We start from the raw sequence: 23,285 nt of genomic DNA on the forward strand, positions 1-23,285 counted from the left end.
TAAAAAAACACTTATATCCATGATTTTATAATCCTCAAGGATGATTAATTAATATAACACCCTTTTTTCTTGTAAAAAAAAGTAATGCATGAGATCCTACTACAGAGTAGTGAGGGACCTGTAAACAATCATGAAAAGTAGTACTACCTCCGTCCCAAAATATAGCTATTTCTAGCACAGTACTTTGTCCCAAAATGAAACTATTTTTCTACCTACCTTCCCCTCTCAACTAATCATAACCATTCTTTTTCACATACTTTCTCTTTTCAACCAATCACACACCTTCTTCAATCATTCTCATCTACTTTCTTAATACCCGTGCTAACCTTAAAAATGCTTACATTTTGGGACGGAAGAAGTAGGGGGTTGAAAAACAATCACCTCCCAGACACACCAAAGAGTACACGAGGGATGTGACTGCTGGCTCTCACATCCAGTCATTGGCTTGGCTAGCTGCCAAATGGGCCCCAACAACGTACACACAACCCTCTCCCCTCTCCCTAGCTCATGCGCTCCAACCTTGCACCACACCACGCTGCATGCGCTCCGTCCAGCCGCAGCTAACAAACTGATGGAGCCGTGCAGCAATCAGCAACTGGCAAACGGGCCCCACGCAGCCACGCCTCCTATATCCACGCTGCCCAGCGGCGCCCACCTCGATTCCCCCTTCTCCTCCACACCACCGCGCCTCACTAGCCTCGTGCCCTCGTAGCTGCCACCATGCCGTCCGCCATGAACATGATCACCGCCGCCTTCCGCCGATACCTCGGCTGCTTCTCCGCCGGATCAACCCACCGCCGCCGCCGCGGCGCCGCTGAACCCGTCCTCGCCGGCTCACTTACACTTCCCGCCGCCGCCGGCGGTGACAACGCGGCCAGGCGCCTTGATGTCGTCGCCCCCGCCCCCAGCCGCCCTGATGGTGTCACTGTGAGCGGCGAAGATTTCATCGGTAGCCTTCCTGGCCATGTCCGCTCCGCCATCGTGTCGCGCCTCCCGGTCGCGGACGCCGCCGCTCGCACCGGCGTGCTGTCGTCGTCGCAGTGGAACGGGCTCTGGTCGTCGACGCCGCTCGTGTTCCAGGACTCCGACCTCATCCTCGCCGCGAACTTCACCAGCGTGGCCCCCGTCGCCGCCGCCGTGTCCCGCGTCATCGAGAACCACCCGGGCCCCTTCCACACCGTCACCCTGACCAGCTACTTCCCGGAGTCCGAGCGGGACACCTTCGCCGGCTGGATCCGGGTCGTTGCCGCCAAGGGCGTCCGCGACCTCACCCTGCACAACATCCCCTGGTCGGGCCTCCACGTGCTCCCCGCCGACCTCCTCCAGTGCTGCGCCGCCCTGGAGCGCCTCCGCGTCTGCGTCTGGCGGTTCCCGGCCACGGCCGGCGTCCTCCACCCCGGCGGCGGCGACGGCGACGGCGCCGCGCCACCGTCGTTCCCGCGCCTGAGGGAGCTCGTCCTCAACAGGAGCGCCATCGAGGAGGCCGACCTGGAGAACGTGGTGGCGTGCAGCCCGGCGCTGCGGACGCTGGTGCTCGCCTTCAGCCGTGGCGCGCCGGGGCGCGTCCGCCTCGCCAGCGGCAGCCTCCGGTGCGTCGTGCTGTGCCAGTCGCTGGTGGACGAGCTCGCCGTCGTCGCCGCGCCGCTGCTGGAGCGGATCGTGCTGCGGTGGTGCGCGTCGGGCACCCACCACGGTCACCTCATGAGGATCAGGATCAGCCGGGCCTCGTCGATCAAGGCGATTGGTTACCTCAAACCAACCTGTCATCGCCTGCAGATTGCTGCCACTGTTATAAAGGTAATCTAGCTAGCTACTTCCATTTATTGATTATTAGTTACATTTTGAGTTTTTATCTGTACAGATTTGTGGATTAGTATACTTGGGGGCTTTTTAGATGGAGTGTTTGTACTTCTGAGGCACTATAGGAGTAGCAAAGTTCACATTATTTTTTGAAACGAGTAGCATCAAAGATAGTCATGTTTCATATTGATAAAGCATGGACAAAGTTTGCATTAATTTATCGGAACCTCAATAGAGCATGGTTGTACCTAGCCGGTCAGATAATTTTGGGGGAAACTTCTTCCCCATTTTAAGTGATAACTTCATATTCTCTCATACTACCTAATAGATAATTGCATCAGAAACATAAGATACTAGTTGATCAGGAATGAGAAGCAATAGGAAGTTTTGCTTTGTTGGTTATATTTATTTAGATTTTCACCAAAATTTCTTTGTTGCTTTCAAAATTATATTACAGAGGAGATTCCAAATTAACATATGTCATTGCCTAGTTTTTTTTTTTTTTCTCTTTGCTCTCTCCGATGTTTACATCTATTTACTGTAGCCTGGGATAACGGCTAGCCCCGATGAAGTGGCTGTTCCAAGCGTCAAGATATTGGGTTTACAAGTTCGATTTGGAGTTGCTGCGGAAGCAACGATGGTGTCCTGCATGCTCAGATGTTTTCCTAACGTTGAAACGCTGCATATCATGGTAAGGCATCAAATTCAATTTGTCTTGCTTGAATTTGCCTCAGTCAGATCGAACAAAAATTCAGCGCTCTTGATATATTATAATCTGAACACTGGTTAATTTGGCAGCCTATCGAAGATCCTCAGTCTACCCAGCTTGATGACTTTGAGTTCTGGGAGGAGATCAATTCAGTTGAATGTGTCAGATCCAGCATCAAGAAGGTAGTGTTCCATGGGTTCTCCTGGAAGAATTCTGAGATAGCGTTCATCAATTCCATCGCCGAAGGAGGACTGGTGCTCGAGAAGATCTGTATCTTCCAGAGTCGACATGGTACTGCCCCAGATGATGATGAACTGAATGCTAAGCTGAGCATGGTAGCTTCTCTGAACATCGGCCATGGCCGTACAGAGATCATATTTTCAGGTGAAGATCCAACCTGGTGCTATAGGGCGGCGGCTGATCTTTCTCGTGCTGATCCTTTTGATTGCTGCCGTTGAAGATCGATGTCTCTGTGCTTTGATCATCTTCGTACTATATATATATTTTGTGCTTCAGAATGTCACACAGTCTGCAAAGGCTGCTCAAGGTAGTTATATAGCGAATAAATATGTGACATCTGGAAATTTTATCATGTGTGTGTACCAGTTAAATTCCATCCTGTGGTATTAATAAATGGTACTGGCGAGGCAGTGTGCAACGCTTTGTACTGCTGGATTGTGTTTTAATTTCCTTGAGCTTCTTGTTTCTGTTGTACTGAATGACAATGATTCAATCTCATGGATTTCCAAACTAGCATTGTATAGTACTGTTTATAACTTTATATAGATTCTCTCTCTTCAGTTGAACCATTAATCCTTCAAAGATAAGGATTTAGTTAGATAATAAACAGATGAATATCTTAAATCAAAACTGTCATCCCCTCGATCGTCGATTTTTAAATGGCAGAACTCCAGCCTTTATGTTCAAAATTGTGTGTGCGCGCGCGCGCGCGATTATGTTTTATCTTCTTGGTAGACTGCATTACATACATATACTACATACATGGAATGCCTAACTATTATCATGTGATAATGTTCTTGACAAATTCTTCCGCAGTCCGACGGTAATGTACGATGTTTCTAAAATCACCTAGTCAAAATTAAAATCAAGCATATATACTATTAGTCTAAAATCACTTCCTCGAACTCGTTTCAGGGATAATTAATCCATCAAGATACAACTTGTTGAAATATAAAAACCAAGATATTTTTTTTCAGATCCTCAAATCAAACTAAGCTTCATAAAGTTCTTCAAATCATGCCAATATATACCAATCTGATTCAGAATTGGTATAGAGCTGATTCAGATAAAATCATGCCAATACCAATCAGGCCTTGTTGTAAGAATCTGAATTTCAGGCCTGTGCCCCTTCATCTGCAATATCGTTTGCATACGGTATGCGTACATTGGTTATCTCACCTTGCAGCAATGCATTCTTCTCATATGCAGCGATGTTATGTCAGACTAAAAAAAAAGACTGAAAACAACCCGCTTTTATTTGGAACATCGTATACAAAATTTTCCAGATTTTGTGTGCACCATACTACATAGGGTTAATTGGATCCATGCCATTATAAATTTACCGGTTTTGAAAAATACCACTACTATTCGTATAATTAGAACTATGCCACTACAACATTGCCAAATTTGAATCCATGCCATGCTATACACCTGATACACATTTTGAATATTTTTTTCTATACTGTATTTTCACGTGGACAAAAATACCCCTCAAATCCAACCACAATAGCCAAATCGATCCCCTTATCCCGTCGATGCGGAGCTCCTAGAAGCAGCAGCGGCGCGGCCGACAAGCGTGAGGTTGGGTACGGCAGCAGCGTCCTGCGCCCAAAGGCGGTACTGGCGGCGGGCGTGAGGTCGGGTCTGGCGGCCGCGACCTGCGGCCCGGCGCCGGCGACTAGCTCAACGCAAGCTTGCTCTTGACGTGAGAAGATACAGTGGCGGCGGTGACGCGTGGTCCACGGCGGCGATGAGCTGCAAGCGGCCAGTGCTAGCGATGGAGATGGACGACAGCTCGCCGGCTCGGGCGGTTGTGGACGATGACCCCTCTACGCCGGCGAGTAATGCCGAGGGCAGCGACTGGCCTGCCGGTGTTCGTGGACGGCGACCTGGCTGCTCCACCGCTCTTTTCTTCTTTTTTTCCCAATTATTTTCCTCTTCTTTTTTTTTTTCCTGTGCAACTTTTGTACACGAGATTCATTCAACCATTTTGTACTGTGAATGTGAAGCGGCAGCAATTTGTTGCAACAGCGATTTCAAATATTCGATTTAAAACTTTGTTAGATCTGAAGCATTAAATCGTGGAGTTGACATGAGGAAGGATAGTGTGTTCAGAGCTTGAGACTACACAGGGTTATTTTAGACCATACGAAAATACGGTAGTCACAAAACAATTTATAATGTGTTTCAGACGTATAAAGTGGCATAGATCTGATTTTGGATGTTTCATAGTGGCATGGTTCCAATTATACGAATATTAGTGGTACTTTTCAAAACTAGTAAATTTATAAGGGCACAACTATTATGCATAAGATAAGAATAAACCGCAAGACAATAATGCAACCAATTGGAGTAGTAATTAATGACCATAGCAAATAGTTTGTCACATATAAGACTAACTAAATTAAGCTCAAGTTTATTTGTGAACTAGATTCTGATCTGTATGACCAATATAAACCCCTAGTTGTTCATAAAAAATATTTAATTTTTATGTGACTATATTGTTGCACAAACACTTATGTTGGAACCAAAACAGTACCTACTCCCTCCGTCCCATAAAAATAAATTTAGTATATAGGATGTGACACACCTAGTACTATATATGAATTTGGATAGAGCAATCCTATCCAGTTTTAGTATGTCACAACTGTACTAGGTTTGTTTCTTATGAGACGGAGGGAGTAACTAGCTATCATAGAATTTCCAACTAAATGATCTTTTTTTAATATAAGCTTAGAGGTCTGATCAGAGTAAGTTGTACCACACATGAGATCCATGATGCAAGCAGGATGACCGGTTGACTAATATATTGTCTATTTCACAAGAAAAAACTTATAACCTACATCTTTCTGTATATCATCCATCCCCCCACCACACCACACCCCACCCACACATAACATACCCCCTTGCATACGCACACCAACCCCTCGTCTCGCTCTCTCAGTCTCGGGTAATGGTTATTATGCAGGATATGTGTGGTTGTTAAACATCCAGATTAAATTTATTACAACCACAAAAATATGGTCATTATATATTATTGAAGGTTCCATCGTTAAGAGTATTAACGACTTCGAATAAATTCATGTCATGAATTCTTTAACGGATCCCACTTTAATGGCCCCTATCTATTCTCAGCGATGGGCCCAACTCAATTCATGGGTATTAATCTGAATATCCAAGATTTTTTTTAATTAAAAAAAGGTATATACATATGTAATGTGTATGTCTATATTTTACTATAAAAGATAATAGTGGTGGTGGTGGTTCTGCCACCAGCCCACCACCACTACTTAGAATGTTATAGTAATTAGCTCACGGTATTTTATAATATTATGTAATAGCCTAATATTTATTTAAATCAAGTGAGTAACATAATATTAAAATAATCATGGGCATTTGACTAGTGTATGAAAAAAAAACAAGAAAGAGATTGTATTCAACCGAAGAGGTTGTATTCAACACTTAATGCATATGCTATATATTATACCGTTAGTACATGACAGATATTAGACTTTTGGCTATAAACTCTTTTTTGACCCATTCACATTTTAAATACACAACTTCAAAATCCAGAGCCCACCATGTCAATTCTCATTGGTCTCTAACGATCTCCAGCGGTGTCTTCTAATAGATTATAATGAATCATGACCAAATTTGGATCACTAAGACAAATTATTTTGTGGTTTTAAACTATACATGTCTACTTACACCCACATCTACATTAGTGAAAAGAGGATCCCAAGACCCCACCAGGATGAGCCACATCATCAAACAAATATGAACCGTTGGATGCATGATTTGGATGAAGATAATCGTTGGATCAAAAGAAAGAAAAATCAGTTAAAAAAAGCAAACCGTATCATGAGGTGTTCTAAACCCTTCAAGCACCCCCCATAATATGTGTCTAACAAAGATATGAGATTGAAAAAACAAAGAGCATATCTTAAAATTGATTGTATAAAAAGAATATCACCAATGAGTATTCAATAGTAGTTATATTGTATAAATAATAACAAGTATCATTGAATATATCGTATTGTATCAATAATAACAAGTATCATTGTATATATAAATAGCTACTTAACCTAATACTGTCAATTACTCCACTATATCTTAAAATTAAAAAAAACATGTGGCATGGAGGACATAGTAAATTTTGTAAAGTTGATTTAAATCATATGATTCTAAGATTTGCGATAAAAAAACGTATAGATACTTCTAAATTATTTACATGTGGCATTGCAACGCGTAACAGATGTAGCTATTTATATTATCAGTACAAATGATGCATTTAGATATTGAATGAAGTAATGGTCGCGGTAATATATGACAAATTATTTGTTGTTACGATATTTTTTTTATCACAAATCAAGATATATATAAATCCTTTAATGTTGTAGCTACACTTCTTAAAAAATATGTTCAAAAACGTATTTATTGTTAATTGTTACTAAACATTTACGTCCATTAACACAAACAACATACAAACACATTGATAGATAGAGATGACAGTCGTGTGAACGGGCAACTTAATAGGCAAGGTTTTAACCTGAAAAGCATTGAAGCGTTTTCAAATTAATGGCCACATTCTTAATAAAAAAATAATAATATAGATGAACAATAATGTACATAACTTATATATGACCATTTTTTTTATTCATCCAAGCAAAATAGTTTAATTGATTCTTGCATCCCGTCGAAAAGGTAAATTCTAATAGACATCATGCATGGAATATTCAGTCGGCACCAGCATTTGGGTGGCTAGATAGCCTAATTGAATAGACATATATATATATATATATATATATATATATATATATATATATATATATATACGATATATATACGTATACACATATACACACATATATATATATATACCTATATACATATATACGTATATATACACACACACACACACATATATATATATATATATAATTTACAACTAGGAATATACTGATTTAATTAAATAGTACTCTGACCTGAAGGTGCACGTACCATTGCATGTATAGTTACTACTCAGTGAAAACAACCGAATATAATGGGATATATATCATGCATATATAGATGTATCATATTCAGCTAATTTTGAGCCCTAGAAAAACATTTTGCCGTTTATGGCCCCAAGAATTTGTGTAATATATATATGAACTGAATGGCTATAGTTTTTTTGCTGGTATGTCAAAAACACAAATATTTCACTTTTCTGGGATGCATTTCTGAAGATCACTAGTAATTACCGAGCTGTTAACCAATTTTATGACAAAGGTATACTGTAGCAGAGCAGAGTTATCTGAAAGTAGATGGCTCATTTCACTTGCTTTTCTTGTGGTGTCTTCAAGTTGTCACCTAATGATACTGATTTCAATATATAGTAGATACCACCTCATACATTATATTATTAGAGGAATTAATAGGAAGCAATGAGGACAAAAAGAAAATTTCTAGGTTGTATTTAAAGACAAGACAAATAATATAGGAGCTATCTTGCAAAAAAAAAAAATACCGCATAAACTTATTAAGGCAATGAGGGGGGGGGGGGGGGGGGGGAGAAGGAATGTTATAGTGATGTTTTATGGTTTCTACTGCACTTAGCAGTAAGCACACGCTATTTTTCCAACAATCTAACTATATAGGTTGATGGGCACACGAGCGCGTCCATTGTACTCCCCCGTCCCAAAATATAAGGAGTTTTGGTTGGATAGGACACATCCTAGTACTATAAATCTGACAGACTGCCTGTCTAAATTCCTAGTACTAGGATGCGTCCCATCTAACCAAAACTTCTTATATTTTGTTACGGAGAGAGTATATTATATATGCCAAACTTGGGTAGCAAATGATAATGAAAGGTCTAAAGGTGATAATAGTGAGAAAATACATTATATTAAGTCGGCATATGAAATTGGATTTTTTTTCTAATAAAAAGTTTCAAATTAACATGCATACAATGGGCTAATCAGATCGAGTTTTGTATGGGATTGTTTCTTCAATCATGTAGCAGCAACGAGCAAATAAAAATTGAATCAAGAAAGCGAGTAACTGATTTTTTTTTTCAAGCCAACTGTAAGAATCTTCTTGTGAAGGAAACAGAAATTACTTATTTTAAAATAGAAATATGGATTACACAATTAATGCACCCCACAAACATAAGTCCTAGTCTAGTGTATATTGTTCGCCAGCCAAACAAAGTTACCCTCATATTTATCAAGTGACTACTACTGCAGGGAAAAAATGATAACATTAATTCTCAAAACGATAATTTATTTGTAAATCTCCAAATATTATTTTACATTCTACTCCTATAATGATGTGCCACATCGTTCAGTATGCATACTGCATGATAACCTTCAAATATTACTAAGTTATTGCACTATTTAATTTGATTATACATATGCATGTCTTGACTGCTCAATCAGCAGTGCCTAGGTGGAATCAGGATTACCAATAAAAAGCGGCTACTTTATCATCATTTGGTTCCAAACTAGCCAAATTAAATCACCCGAACATATATATATATATATGAGACGGCCGGAAGCACAACTTACATAGACATTAAGTCAGGTAGTTTCGCCTTGAAATCAGTACGGTTTGCCATATTTTGGAATGATTTAAAAAAATGAACAAAATTTGACTGAATTAAAAAAAATGAAAAAATCGGGTAAAATAGTGTCATGCCAGGGGGCATTAATTCCCGAAATTTCGGATCGGAATTGCAAACACTGCTTGAAATGGAACATGATAAAATGCTCTTAAAATATTACAATGCTGATTAATTATTTTTTAAGATGAGTATAGCACAGTATAAATGTCTTTTGATCTGGTTCTTGGGATTACAATCGGATCTTTGGATTATATTTCTGATGAAGAACACTTATGTACAGAATGCCATACCTAAGCACAGCTTGTATAAGGATCAAAATTTGCAATCGTTGTAAATTTTATGATAGGATGACAATCGCACTGCAAACACACTTTACCTGTACTTGTATCAGCTGAATATATCTGAAATTGAAGTGAACATCCACTTACAGAAAACTGATTAGCACTTTGTAGTGCCTGAGGCTCAGAGCAGCTTGCTCTGAAAGATTCTGAAAACAAACAGGACATGAATTCATACTCCCTCCGTTTCGAAATGTTTGACGCCGTTAGCTTTTTTAAACATGTTTGACCGTTCGTCTTATTCAAAAATTTAAGTAATTATTAATTCTTTTCCTATCGTTTGATTCATTGTTAAATATATTTTTATGTAGGTATATAATTTTACATATTTCACAAAATTTTTTGAATAAGACGAATAGTTAAACATGTGCTAAAAAGTCAACGGTGTGAAACATTTCGAAACGGAGGGAGTATTATTTATCATATGGAAAACCATATGTTTGTTAAGAAATTTCACAGAGCATCTGATGGTCAATCTACTAATACTTGAATTCCAGACAGAAAATTTGCATCGATAATGTTGAAATAAATTTGCAGAGCAAAATAAAGGGCTCATAACATGCCTCAGAGCAAAAAATAGGAATATTGTTCTAAAGTACCTGAGTACAAATCGTATTCATATCAGACCATATGTATATATGAAGCTAATTAAATAACAAAGGAGAATAACAAGCATATGAATAGAACTGTCATCACCTTGCAGATTAGAAAAGAGAAAGAAGTGATGGTGCAGTAAAAGTAGATCAACATTAGCACAAAAGAATCAGAAAATTAACCTGAAAAAATACACAGGGGAAATTAAACATATAAGAGATTACTGGCTATAATCTGAGGATGCATTATTAATTCACAAATCAAATACCTGCAGGTATTTTATGTCCACGTTGATCTCCATCGTCAGATTAACATCTATATCGGATAAAGGGACATATACTCCCTCCGTTTCAAAATGTTTGACACCGTTGACTTTTTATTATGTGTTTGATCATTCGTCTTATTCAAAAAATTTAAGTAATTATTTATTCTTTTCATATTATTTGATTCATTGTTAAATATACTTTCATGTACACATATAGTTTTACATATTTCACAAATTATTTTGAATAAGACGAACGGTCAAACATGTGCTGAAAAGTCAACGGTGTCAAACATTTTGAAACGGAGTAATATATAACTAGAAGAAGAAATTGAAGAGGGAATAATTGGTACTAGTACACTACTCAGGGAGTAGTAAGTACAGTAGTAGCTAGTGTGTGTCAGTGTGTGGAAGCTAAAGCCGGTGGTTACCACGGGCTGTCCCTGGTGTGGCCTGGTCACGATGCCTCAAATGCGTGCATGGGATGGCTTCCAGATCGCTGCCGGATTCAGGGGTAAGATCGAGAGCTTACAGAGATTCCGCCAGATGGGTAGCCGACGGGTGAGCTAGCCGAACCGAACCGCCGCCGCCGGCCGGCTCTCACGCGCTGCTGTGTGACTGGTGCTCCTGGGCTGGGAGACGCAGGCGAGGCGGCGAGCCAAGACATGCGGGGAAGGTGTGGTCGGGGTCGGCCGCCGTTGCCTCGCGATCGATCGAGACATGGCGTTGGGGAAGGGGAAGGGGCAGGGGCGCGGGGCGGACGGGGTATGGGGCCGGCAGAGCGGGAGCGCCGGCTGGGCTGGTTTATCTGATTTGGGGCCTGATTTGTGTGGGCGAGTTTAGTTCCCAACAGCTTATACCCCGTTCTTCACACAAATAATACAAACGCAATAATTTGAATATACCAAAATGTACTTGATTATTTCTTCTGCCAGTTTTCGTATTGGCAGGGGGTTTCAGTTCTTTTTAAGATAGTGGAAGCTTTATCGATCTTAGATAATTATGTAAGGGCTTGTTCGGTTTGGAGGGGATTGAATGAGGATTGAGACGGAATAATTCTACACCACAATAGGTTAAAATAAATCCCCTCCAATCCTTCCCTCATGGGGATTATTAACCGAACAAAACTTAAGTGAACAACTACTCTGAGAACACCTTCGGCCTCTACACCAGAAGAGGGACATTTAACTCCTCACCACTTTTAAGATGTGGCAACTAATTATTTGCCACTCGTTGTCTATGACATGTGGGCCCTCATGTGTCTATGACATGTGGGTCCAGTAGCAAATAATTTAGCACCACTCGTAAGAGTGGCAAATAGTTAATTATTCGGGTGCACACATCCAACAGGAATCTAGGATAGCAGAAAAAAAACTTCAAGAGCCCTCTAACCATAGCATAAAACACCACCCATGTGCCGGGTAGAAAACTCCATGGCCAATAGCTTCAATTATTGACAAGCCATAGTGACAGTACCCCACAAATTGATCTTCTGGAGGATAGCCTATGAACGGAGCCAATCTAACTTATACTCATTCGTTTCACATTATAAGATGTTTTGGTCTATGAATTTCTCATTTAGATTCATTATTATCCATATAAATTTAGACACATTGTAACTGGACCTACTAGGAAAGAAAGGGTTTTTCTAGGCGACCCAAAATCTATTTTCGCGTGCAGAAGGCCAGCTCGTCTGCTTAAATGGTCTATGGAAATCCGATTTTTATGTATGGGTAGCGCACCCGCACGCGAAAATCCGATTTTTGCGTGCGGGTTCTTATGCTGTTCACACATACAAATAAAAAACTGAAAAAATAAAAAAAAACTCAAAAAATCAAAGCCCTAGGAATCCCGGCGACGGATCGGGACGTCACGGAGACGGCGGCTCTGCTCCAGGCCGATTCCTCCTCATCATCATCAGCGGCGGTGCTAGGTGGGGACGGGGATGGCGCCGCTCCCGAGACGCATGCCGCTAGCTCCCGGCCACCGCTCGCCGCTCGCAATCGACCACTGCCAAAGTCGCGTCAAGTCGATGCCCGCCCGCTGCCTGCCACTATCCGAAGTCGTGCCGCCTCCTGCTGCCCGCCGAAGTTGCGCCGAGCCGACACCCGCCCACTTCCGGCCACCGCCTCGTCGGCGGCGGAGTCGAGCCGGCCACCTGCCGCGCACTGCACGCTGCCCACTCGGAGGGGAGAAGAGGAAGAAAGGGAGGAGACAAAGAGAGAACAGAGGAGTGAAAATAGAAGGGAAAGGAAGAGAGAGAGGAGGTGAAAAAAATTGAAGTGGATGAGAGGGAAAAAGGAGAGGAGGGGAGAAAAAGAATATGTGAAGGAGAGTGAATATTTTTGCGTGCGGGCCACTTAATAGACCTGCTTGCGAAAATATGCTCATTTTTGTGTACAGCCCCTTAAGAGGCCCGCCTGCGAAAATAGATTTTTGCATACGGGCTTCTTAAGAAGCCGTATGCGAAAATGAAGATCGATTTTTGAAGACGCAACCAATTACGGTATGTCTGCAATCTAAAGACATTCCCGTACTGAAAAATCATTTCTATAGTAGTGACCTATTCATGAATTTATTCAAAACTCAACGGCTTATAATTGTGAACAGATAATTTTTCTCCCCTGTTTATTTTCAGCCCAGTAATATCTCTAATAGTCTTTAATGTGTCTCCTCAGGAAGAAGATAGAATCCCATTGCATAAGAAGGGATAGAGGAAAGGCAGGCATTGATATGAACAGCTCTCCTGCTTGTGTCAAACTCCTACCATTCCATCCACTCAGTCTCTTATCCATTCTCTCAAGTAGAAAATTTAACTTAGGAGTAAGAATCTTCTCAGGTCCAATTGGCAAACCCAGATATTTCATAGGAATAACTCCAATGGGGCAGTTCAACATTTTTGCAACTGTCTCAGTTTCAGCAACCTTCAACCACACAGTGAAACTCTGAAACTCTTGTTATGTGGAAAGGGAAAAAAAGAAATTCTTTGATCAGTAAACCTGTCAGCCATTTTGATCCTTAGTTATATAAGGGCCTGTTCACTTTGATGCCAAAAAAAACCTTACCAAATTTTGGCATTATAGTTGCCAAAATTTTTATGACTTGCCAAATTTTTGGCAGGATTTCTTATATAGTTATCAAAATTTGGCAGCAAACTAAATATAGCCACTTTTTTTGCAACTTTATCAAAACTTAGTAAGGTTGAAAATGGCATCAAAGTGAACAGACCCTAAAATTATTGATTAATGTTGTGTTTTATTACATAGAAAATACAGGAGGAATATCTGAGGAAAACTGATGGTAAGGTGATCATCAATCATGCAGTTCAGAAAGCTGCAGAAATCAATGACTTGAAATTGGGAGGTTAAGTACTTCATTAGAAAAGTGCAGTTCAAACTGCTTAAAAAAAATAAAACGGGTACAGGAACAGACTTGCATGGTTTACAAAATCCAAAATCTAGTTTATCCTTGGAGAAATCTTCACATATATATACCGATATTTTGTAGTTGATATCTAAGTTGTTGTCATAGAAACAAGCTATTGTATATGCACAAAGCCATGTTTAACATCTATCAAGAATTACATAATGTAATGCTATCCCCTTACAATTTCCGCCAACCTATATATGATTTCTTAGTACATTCTATGAGTTAGCATTGCCAAATGGATGATGTTGTGCAAATCATGATGGAGAAATGAATTCCCAGAACAAACTACTCCTATTAGAATTCAGGTGTTTAGTAAGAGGGCATCGCCAAAATAATTGCTCTGAGAGGTTTGTTTCTAGCATTGGACCATCCTGCACAAGTGATTCACTATCTTACCTCTCCTCCGCTTCATTAAGAACGTTTGACTTTCTGTGGAGCATCCAGTTAATTGGTCAACATAGTAAGCTACATAACGAATGGTGAAGAATCAGATTAAGCAATGGAACAAACGGTGCCATATGGTATTTGTTACTGACACTTGACGCATGAGATACATTTATATTCATCAATTAGTTAAGAAGATCAGGTAAAAGAAATCAACGGATGAACTGTCCCCGATTTTCCTTCAGAATTAAAAATCATCAAATAATACATTTTTAGAAATTATATTAAAAGTTAAAGCAATTTAATCAAGTGAATTAATGAGGAAATTAAAATTTTCCTTTAAAAATAATGGCTTGAAATAATTGTTGTAATATTCTCTGTGCTCTAAAATACTCTCTGAAATTTCCTATGAATTTTCGGAGCACAATATCTAATTTTAATATCACAAAGTTCATTTCAACAATTTAATTAAATAGAAAAAAATTAAAACCCTCTCTCTCCTCCTTGGGTCTTTCTCGGCCTAAGTCTTCCTCTCCTCCCTCCCTCAGCCCGCCGCCCCTCTTCCTCTCTCGGGCCGGCCTCCTCTTCCCCTCCTTCCTCCTATCGGCCGCCGGCCCGTTTGCTCCTTCCTCATCGTAAAGTCCACTTCATGTCCCTCCTCTCTCCTGAGCCGCCGACAGGTGAGGCCCACCTGTCGGAGTCTTCCTCGACCTCCAGCCGGCCTCCCTCCCGCGCCGTCCGCGTGCAGCGCCGCCTCCTCCGCTCGATCCGGCCGTTCCGTTGCTCCCCAAAATTGATTGCAAAAACGGATTTAACAAACCCTCATCAGATTCGTGGTTTATCCATCGAATTTTTGCTCCTTTTTATCCGTGTACTTGGGATAAACCCCAGTTTTTCCCTCACCGAATTCCTCAAATGCGATCCGATATTTACTCCTGTGCCTATAAATCGACCTTTTCTCCCAATTTCCCGAGCTCTCCGTGCCCTAAAACCACCCCGCCGCCATCGCCATCTCTCTCCGCCGCCGTCGCCAACTCCAGCCGCGTTGAACCGCCTCTCTGGACGACGCCGACCTGCGTCGTCATCTCCTTCGGCTCCGCAAGTACGTGGGCTACATTGGCCACTGGTTCCTTCGCGCCGAATCCCGCCGGAAGCCCCTCGTCACCGTGCACCCGAGGTTCTCGGCCCGCCTCCGCGCTGCGTCGCCACCACCACCGGCTTCGCCGTCGCGTGGCCAAGCCCGGCCACCACTCCGTTTCCCCCGTCCACCACCGAAACACCATCTCCACCGAGCCACCATCTCTTCCACCCAATCCGGCCGCCGTTTGTCGCCATCTCCGGCCACCTCAAACCGTGCCGTCGCCGCCATTCGCTCCGCTGCGTCGGGGAGAACCTCGGCCGACCCACCATCTTCGCCAAAAGTCGCCGGAGCCCCACTCCCTCCGCTCAAGGTAAGCTCGGTTTCTTCCGCTGATCTCCGGCCGCCTTTTGATGTCGTTTCGCGCCGGTTCCCTTCTCCCTAACCCCTCCAATCTCTTCCGCAGGTCTCGCCGTCCCTCGGCCTCCCCTCCTCCTTCGCCGGGCGCCGCCGGAGCCGGCTCACCGCCTCATCCCTGCCGCCGCCGTCCTCTCCCGAGGAGCGCCGCCGCTCGCCTCCCTCCGTCCGTGCCTCTCGGCCGCCGCCCCTCGTCGACGTTCCTCGGTGAGCATCCCCCTCTTCCTTCCCCTCTGTCCCGCTGATCACTGCCGCTTGCCGCACCATTCGACGTCGCCGCTCATCGCCGGTGTCGTCGCCGTCGGCCGTCCGGCAGCGCGCCGCCGCCGCCGCGTCATTGGATTATAAACTACTAATACCACATAGCAGGGATTTGAGCATAATATAATCAGATTATATACTCAATAATTTAACCACCAACAAAGCCCCTCAATGAATTAACATAAGACATACTCACGCTCCATCCAAAAAAAATGTTTGAGGCCGTTAATTTTTTTAAACATATTTAACCGTTCATCTTATTTAAAAATTTAAGTTATTTTAAATTATTTTTTTATCATTTGTTTTATTGTTAAATATGCTTTTATGTATACATATAATTTTACATATTTCACAAAAATTTTTAAATAAGATGAACGGTCAAATATATTTAAAAAAGTTAATGGTGTTAAACATATAGGAAAAGAGGGAGTAAAACATTCTACCAAAAATGACACTAAAACTATCAGGTCGGAATTTTTTAGTCCAGGAGAGGATTAGTGCCTAGTAATAAGCCTAGCAAGAGAGGGACCTAGAAGAGGAGAGCAGGGTACAAAAGCAGCGACGGTAGTAGTACACGGAGCAGGACCTCACCAGTGTTTGTGGTTGTGCCGACGACTCTGCCGATGTGCCGGGTGGCGGCGCGCGGCGTAGGTGTACGCTGGAGTTGTAGGAGACAGGATTGTCGGGTAGGGAGGTCGTGGAGGTTGCAAAGCGAACTGTGAACTCACCGGCAGCGAGGAACACAACGGGGCTGAGTTAGGGTTTGCGGACATTTAATTATTTGCCGCTTTTAAGATGTGCCAATTAATAATTTATCACTCCATGTCTATAACATATGGGTCCCTCGTATATCTATAACATATGGGCCCAATAGCAAATTCTTTAGAATCACTCGTAAAAGTAGGGATGAAAACGATCGGAAAACAGCCTCAACTATTTCCGTAACCATATTTTTCTCAGAAACGAAATCGAAAATGGTAAAGTCGGAAACGAAAATGATATCGGAAATATCGGAAAACCGGAAACGGAATAATACGAACGGAAACATGTCGGTACAGATCGGAAAACCGATAACAAATACAGAAACATTAAACTATAAAAACATATATTAACTTTACATAAGTATTATATGTATACATAAATTCAAGCTTATACTATATAAATTATAAATTAAATTCATTTTAACCATGCACAAAAGTTAGAGATTTGATTGAAGAGTCAGTCTATCTGTAAGCTATGGGTCAAGTGGAGACATGCCTTATAAATATCTACATATTTAGAATACGGTAATTACCATATTATAAGAAACGGTAATTTCCACAAGAATATGGTAAATACGGAAACGATCGGTATAACAGCAAAACCATTTTCATTTTCATTTACATATTTTTTTACCGTTTCCATTTTCGTTTCGGTCGATTACCATTTCCATATGACTCGGCCGGTAGAAAGTCGAAAACAAACACTGGTCGGCCGGGAATTACCGTTACCATTTTCACCCCTAAGTAAAAGTGGCAAATAGTTAATTATTTCTAGGGTTTGAGGCCTTGAGAGTTGAGATGGAGAGCAGACAACGAAGCTAACATGGGTGTCTAGTAGTTGTGGCCGGCGTCGAGCTCTACCAGCGCGGGTGGTAGATTGGGCGCCGAAGTTGGGAGGAGGAAAGGGATCTCGGAGAGAGAGAAGCAAAGGGAAAAGATTCGGAAATTACTTCAGTTGTACTAGGAATTCTGAACTTCGTTTATAGTTGTTGTCTGAATTTGTGGTTACTGTTTACTACTGATCGAACTCATCGTCGCGTTTCTGACAAAACTCAGTGGACACAGAGTTGATGCACAAGATGTTTTTGCACCTGTTAAATCCTTTGTAGTTTTTTCTCTGAAAATCTGACCCAAGGATGTTACTAGAAAGCAACAACTAAATGATGACACCTACAGTCAGATTGCAGGAATCCAGCGTTCTGAATTGACTACCTGAAATCATCTCAAAAGATTTAATCATTCGGCAAGTTCAGCACATCTAAATTGATTTGTGCCAGATCACTTTTATCTGATTCTACAAAACAGATGCCTTGTATCTGTTATTCTCAAAACGATGAAGCCCATCCCCAAACTAGAGTTTACACATGCAAAACATAAATCCAGCCACCGTGAAAACCAAAAGCATTACATTAACATAAAAATGGAGATTACAGCAGAGATAAAACCCTAAAAATATATGCGCCTAAAAATATACAGAAAATCATCAATATGCTTTTGTTCAACTAACTCAAAACAACACAGTTTATCAGCCAGTAGCATCAAAAATCGCCTAAACCACACCAAATAACGAACTAATTAACTCCGAATCACAAAATATTACTCCCTCCGTCCCACAATATAACGAATTTTGAGTTTTTACTTGTAACGTTTGACGACTCGTCTTATTCAAATTTTTTTTGCAAATATAAAAAACGAAAAGTTGGGCTTAAAATACTGTAGATAATAAAGCAAGTCACAAATAAAATAAATAATAATTTCAAAAAATTTTGAATAAGACGAGTGATCAAATGTTATAAGCAAAAACTCAAAATCCCTTATATTATGGTACGGAGGGAGTACCGTAAAACTCTACCACAAATCCTCTCAACTAAACCAAAGCGGGAAACAACAAAGCTAACCAAAAAAATAGATCCCACGATCTGGAGCCAGGAGATCCCGAGACACTACGGCGAGAGATTAGACCAGCACAAAATCATGTCCTGAAATTAAAAACGAAAACGCCATGGATCTAAAACTAAAACGCCATTGATCTAAACCCAAAACATCATGAAACTAAAACAAAAAATCACCAATCAAATCAAGCTAGCTCGGGGGAACAAAAATCACTTCCAAAATTAAATACCCTAACTGCAATGACCGAAGAATAATAGGGATGCTCGAGGAGATAAGGAGGCTCACCTCGTAGCGTTGGACAAAATCGTCGGAGAATCACTGGAGAAATTGAAATCGCCGGAAAGGGAGAAGAGGATTTGGGATTAGCAATGTGGGGAGAGAAAAGCGAAACGCACCGTTCAAAAACGCAACAACGTATTTCTGATATTTTTCCGCTTCTGATAAGGACGATAAAAAAAAAGGAAAAATAGAAAAGCAATCAGGAAATGGGGCCATGCGAAGAAAGTTGCGGACGGCCCAAGCCTAATACGAAAAGGCAAGGGGAAACCACACGTTTGGGCCAAGATAAGAAAGGGGAAATCGATCGCTCGGCTTTATCCCAGAGATCGATTAGGATTTTTGATTCGCTCCTACCAAATTTCCTTCCGCCGACGGCGCCTCCAACCCACACACACGTGCCACCTCCTAACCCTACCTTCCTTTTCTTCCATATATGGATCTAATCCCTCTCTCGCTAGTTTTTTAACCTTCTTCCATATATATCCATCTAATCCCTCTCTTGCTAAGCGCTCGGTATTACCCACACACGCGTTGGTGCATGCGCATGCGCGCTCGGCCATAACCCCCGGCCGGCGAGAGCTCTCGACCACAGCTCGTCCGTGCCGTCGTTGTCGTGTGCGTCTCCACGGTATATCTATCCTGGGCGTGCGGCGGCGGTGTAGGCGGTGCGCGCGCCGCGGCCGCCATCGATTACAAATTGGTCGGAGAGGCGAGAAATTAGCTACTTTCCTATAGTTTCCTCTCTTTTTTTCATGTTCTTGTCATTAGACTGGTTTCCCTGTATGTTCTACTATATCCTTCTAGACTTTTTTTAATTTCCTTTCTCCTCTAAATTGGATGGAGTTATTATTTTGTTTGCTCTCTCAATCTAGCAGTATGCTACCTGCGCGTTAGAGGGATTAATATGCCACCATATTTTTCATGAACAAATAGTCAACATATATTTACATTGTAAGTTTCTTTCTAAATTACAGATGTAATTTTAGTCTATTTATTTACGATGTAAGTCTCTAAATTACATAAGTAATTTTAATATTTTTACAATGTAATATATTTAACTTTGTAACCAGTTATGGACATAATGAAGAACCGTTGACACAAAATAGGAGAAAAAAATGAATTTATTATTAATTGTACAAGTCCACGAAAAATGAGCACAGAAGAGTTGGAGCTTGATCAAGTGTCCTAGTTAGTTACGCTTTTGGATAGCTTTGATCTGACGCAAAAAAATCTGACTCTAATCAGCCCCCAAATATAATATGCCAGCACATGTTTAGTAAAACTGTATTATGTTTGTTCACATATATGAACGAATAGGTAATGAGTACTGTAATAGTGTAAATCGGTTAATTAATTAGCTTGCCAGCTTCAGGGGTGCCAATATTAGTTCTCTCATGGTTTCCACAAATTCCCAATGTTGTTCTTGTGCCTTTTTCTTTGGCTAAAATTAGAAGTTATAGAAAACATCGTGTCATGCTAATTTTGAGCAGAAGTAAAAAAAAAAAGGTCATCTTTGACCAGAATACTAGATGGATATCCCAATAACTTCCAATGGCTCTACGGTTTGAGATAGTTCAATATGCAACTTCTTCCCAAGGGCCGCTCTATTATTTGGAAATAATTCAACATGAACTTTCCAAGGGCGCTACGGTTTCTAGATAATTCATAGAATTAATAACTGCATTCTGTAGTTTGATTTGCATACGTGTAATCCTCAAGATATCTCCACATATAACTAATCTTGCATATCCTGCCTATTCAGAATTGAGATATATCTCATCTAAACTCTCAATTAATAATTGACAGGTGCACACACAAACACGGGATTATGGCGGCGGATAAGAGCCCTATCGACGAGGCTCTCCTACATGGCAAACACGAAGAGGCTCTCCTACATGGCAAACACGAGCACGTGGAGCAGCAGCTCCTCCCCACCAGCGGCGGCTCATTCTGCATCACCGGCGCTTCCTTCGGGAGGAGCTGCCTCAACCTGAGCAACGTGATATCTGGCATCGGGATGCTCTCCGTGCCGTACGCGTTGTCGCAGGGCGGATGGCTCAGCTTGGCGCTCTTCGCCATGGTCGGCGCCATCTGCTTCTATACTGGCAAACTCATCTATCGCTGCATGCGCGCCGACCGCTATGTACGGAGCTACCCGGACATCGGCTACCTCGCCTTTGGCCGCTACGGTCGGACAGCTATCGGCCTCATCATGTATGTCGAGCTCTACCTCGTCGCCATCAGCTTCCTCATCCTCGAGGGCGACAACCTCGACAAACTCCTCCCTGGCACGGTGGTGAAGATCCTGGGGTACCAGCTGCATGGGAAGCAGTTGTTCGTGCTCGTGGCGGCTGCCGTCATCCTCCCGACGACGTGGCTCAAGAACCTGAGCATGCTTGCCTACGTCTCGGCGGTCGGGCTCGTCTCGTCGGTGGCGCTGACGGTGTCGCTGGTCTGGGCCGGCGTGGCCGACAACGGCTTCCACATAGCGGGTAGTAGCATCTTGAATCTCAGCGGGTTGCCTACCGCCCTCAGCCTCTACTTCGTCTGCTTCGCTGGCCATGGCGTCTTCCCGACCGTGTACTCCTCAATGAGGGCCAGGAAGGATTTTCCTAAGGTATAGTTTTTAAAATGTATTTATGTGTTGTACTTGATAGTAAGTTTGCTAAAATTTGTGATAATAATTAACAATGCAAATTTAGAATTATGGTTAATGAAATTGAAAAGTCAATCGTGGAAATAAATTAGCAACAGGTTTAGTAAGAATACAAACATATTGTTTTTTTATTCTATGTATGCACGGAAGACGCACACCCTCATTATTATTTTTTAGAAATCGTACATCAGTATAATCACTAATCATGCACACTATTAGCTCATGAAAGTTTTCTTAAACAATTTTGATCCTTTCACCATTCTTTTACTGATACTTATCCATGATCTAACAACATATATTGTATCAACCGTTGCATTCAATGGTCCATATTTTCATATGATGTAGCTCAATGATGTTGCATTTTAAGTTTTACCTTTCACTTAGAGAGATTTGGCAACCAATGATAATTGATCATTGAATTATCAGTTCCAATTATCATAATTTGGTTTATGAAACCATGATGATGATGATGCTCTATTCCTCTCCAATTAATGTGCAGGTTTTGCTGATCTCTTCGGTGCTGTGCAGTCTCAACTACGCAGTGACAGCAGTGTTGGGATATAAGATCTACGGTGAGGATGTGCAGGCGCAGGTGACACTAAACTTACCCACGGGGAAGCTGTACACCAGGATTGCCATCCTAACGACCCTGATCACCCCACTGGCGAAGTACGCGCTCGTGATCCAGCCCGTCACGACCGCGATAGAGGAGAAGCTGTCGGTGACGACGGCGGCGGCGACGGTAGCGGCTGATGCCGAAACCAATAGGCTAACTAGGGTGCTCACCAGCACAGCCGTCGTCTTCAGCACGGTGGTGCTGGCATGCACGGTGCCCTTCTTCGGCTACCTCATGTCGTTCATCGGGTCCTCATTGAACGTCACTGTCGCCGTCCTGTTCCCGTGTCTGAGCTACCTTAAGATCTACATGCCTCGAGGAGGAGTTGGCCGCTTCGAGGTGGCGGCGATCGTCGGGATACTGGTTATCGGAGTTTGTGTCGCCGTCATTGGCACCTACACCTCCCTTCACCAGATTATAGGCACATTTTGATTGTACATCTGTGGGTATGGTGGTAGGTTTAGGTAGTAATTAAATAGGTTTCAAATTCCTTTTTTATTTATTTTCTAAAAAAGCAACATATATGTTATATGAGTGTTAAGAATCAATTGAGCGGCAATATATTGCATGTGTAATATATTGCATGTGTACTCTCCTGGAATGCATGTGTTTCAGAACTTTCATTGTCTTCATGTTGACTAATTATTGCAGCTAAAATTTAAATTTTGAAATTACTTAAGTTTTAAGTTATTCTGAAGTTTTTCCATCATAGTTTATCTTCTTCTACCCTTAGTTTTAAATCACTAGTAACATGTTGGAATTTGCAATATATCTGTCTGCAATTTTTTTTGGTTTTATCTATAAATTATTTTTGGTTTGTTTCGTTCAAGGCTTATTAGCCTAACTAAATTTTGTCGATTCTGAAAGTATGGTGAAATATGACGCAAATGGCCATGCTTCTTATGAGATTAACTTTTTAATGAAAGATCGGTAGAGTAAATTCCCTTTGTTTTTTAATAGA

The 23,285-nt window shown here is 41.7% G+C and overlaps 2 protein-coding genes across 5 annotated transcripts; both read left to right on the top strand.

Moving 5' to 3' along the window:
- Positions 1-720: 720 nt before the first annotated feature.
- LOC127771558 (uncharacterized) lies at positions 721-2,967 on the top strand. Its single transcript, XM_052297486.1, has 3 exons — positions 721-1,797; positions 2,345-2,491; positions 2,599-2,967. Exons 1-3 carry the CDS (start codon positions 721-723, stop codon positions 2,965-2,967), a joined length of 1,593 nt encoding a protein of 530 aa, XP_052153446.1.
- Positions 2,968-15,510: 12,543 nt separating this feature from the next.
- On the top strand, positions 15,511-22,970 carry LOC127771388 (amino acid transporter AVT1I-like). Of its 4 annotated transcripts, XM_052297294.1 has the most exons (4): positions 15,511-15,814; positions 15,908-16,065; positions 20,859-21,669; positions 22,208-22,970. In XM_052297294.1, exons 3-4 carry the CDS (start codon positions 20,881-20,883, stop codon positions 22,754-22,756), a joined length of 1,338 nt encoding a protein of 445 aa, XP_052153254.1. In that variant the 5' UTR covers positions 15,511-15,814; positions 15,908-16,065; positions 20,859-20,880; the 3' UTR covers positions 22,757-22,970. The 4 variants fall into 4 exon arrangements, with proteins under 4 accessions (XP_052153254.1, XP_052153261.1, XP_052153270.1 ...); XM_052297301.1 differs by lacking the exons at positions 15,511-15,814; positions 15,908-16,065 and adding an exon at positions 19,650-19,832; XM_052297310.1 differs by lacking the exons at positions 15,511-15,814; positions 15,908-16,065 and adding an exon at positions 19,855-20,003.
- The last annotated feature ends 315 nt before the right edge of the window (positions 22,971-23,285 follow it).

The sequence above is a fragment of the Oryza glaberrima genome, chromosome 1 (assembly GCF_000147395.1).
Source record: "Oryza glaberrima chromosome 1, OglaRS2, whole genome shotgun sequence".
Taxonomy (NCBI): domain Eukaryota; kingdom Viridiplantae; phylum Streptophyta; class Magnoliopsida; order Poales; family Poaceae; genus Oryza; species Oryza glaberrima.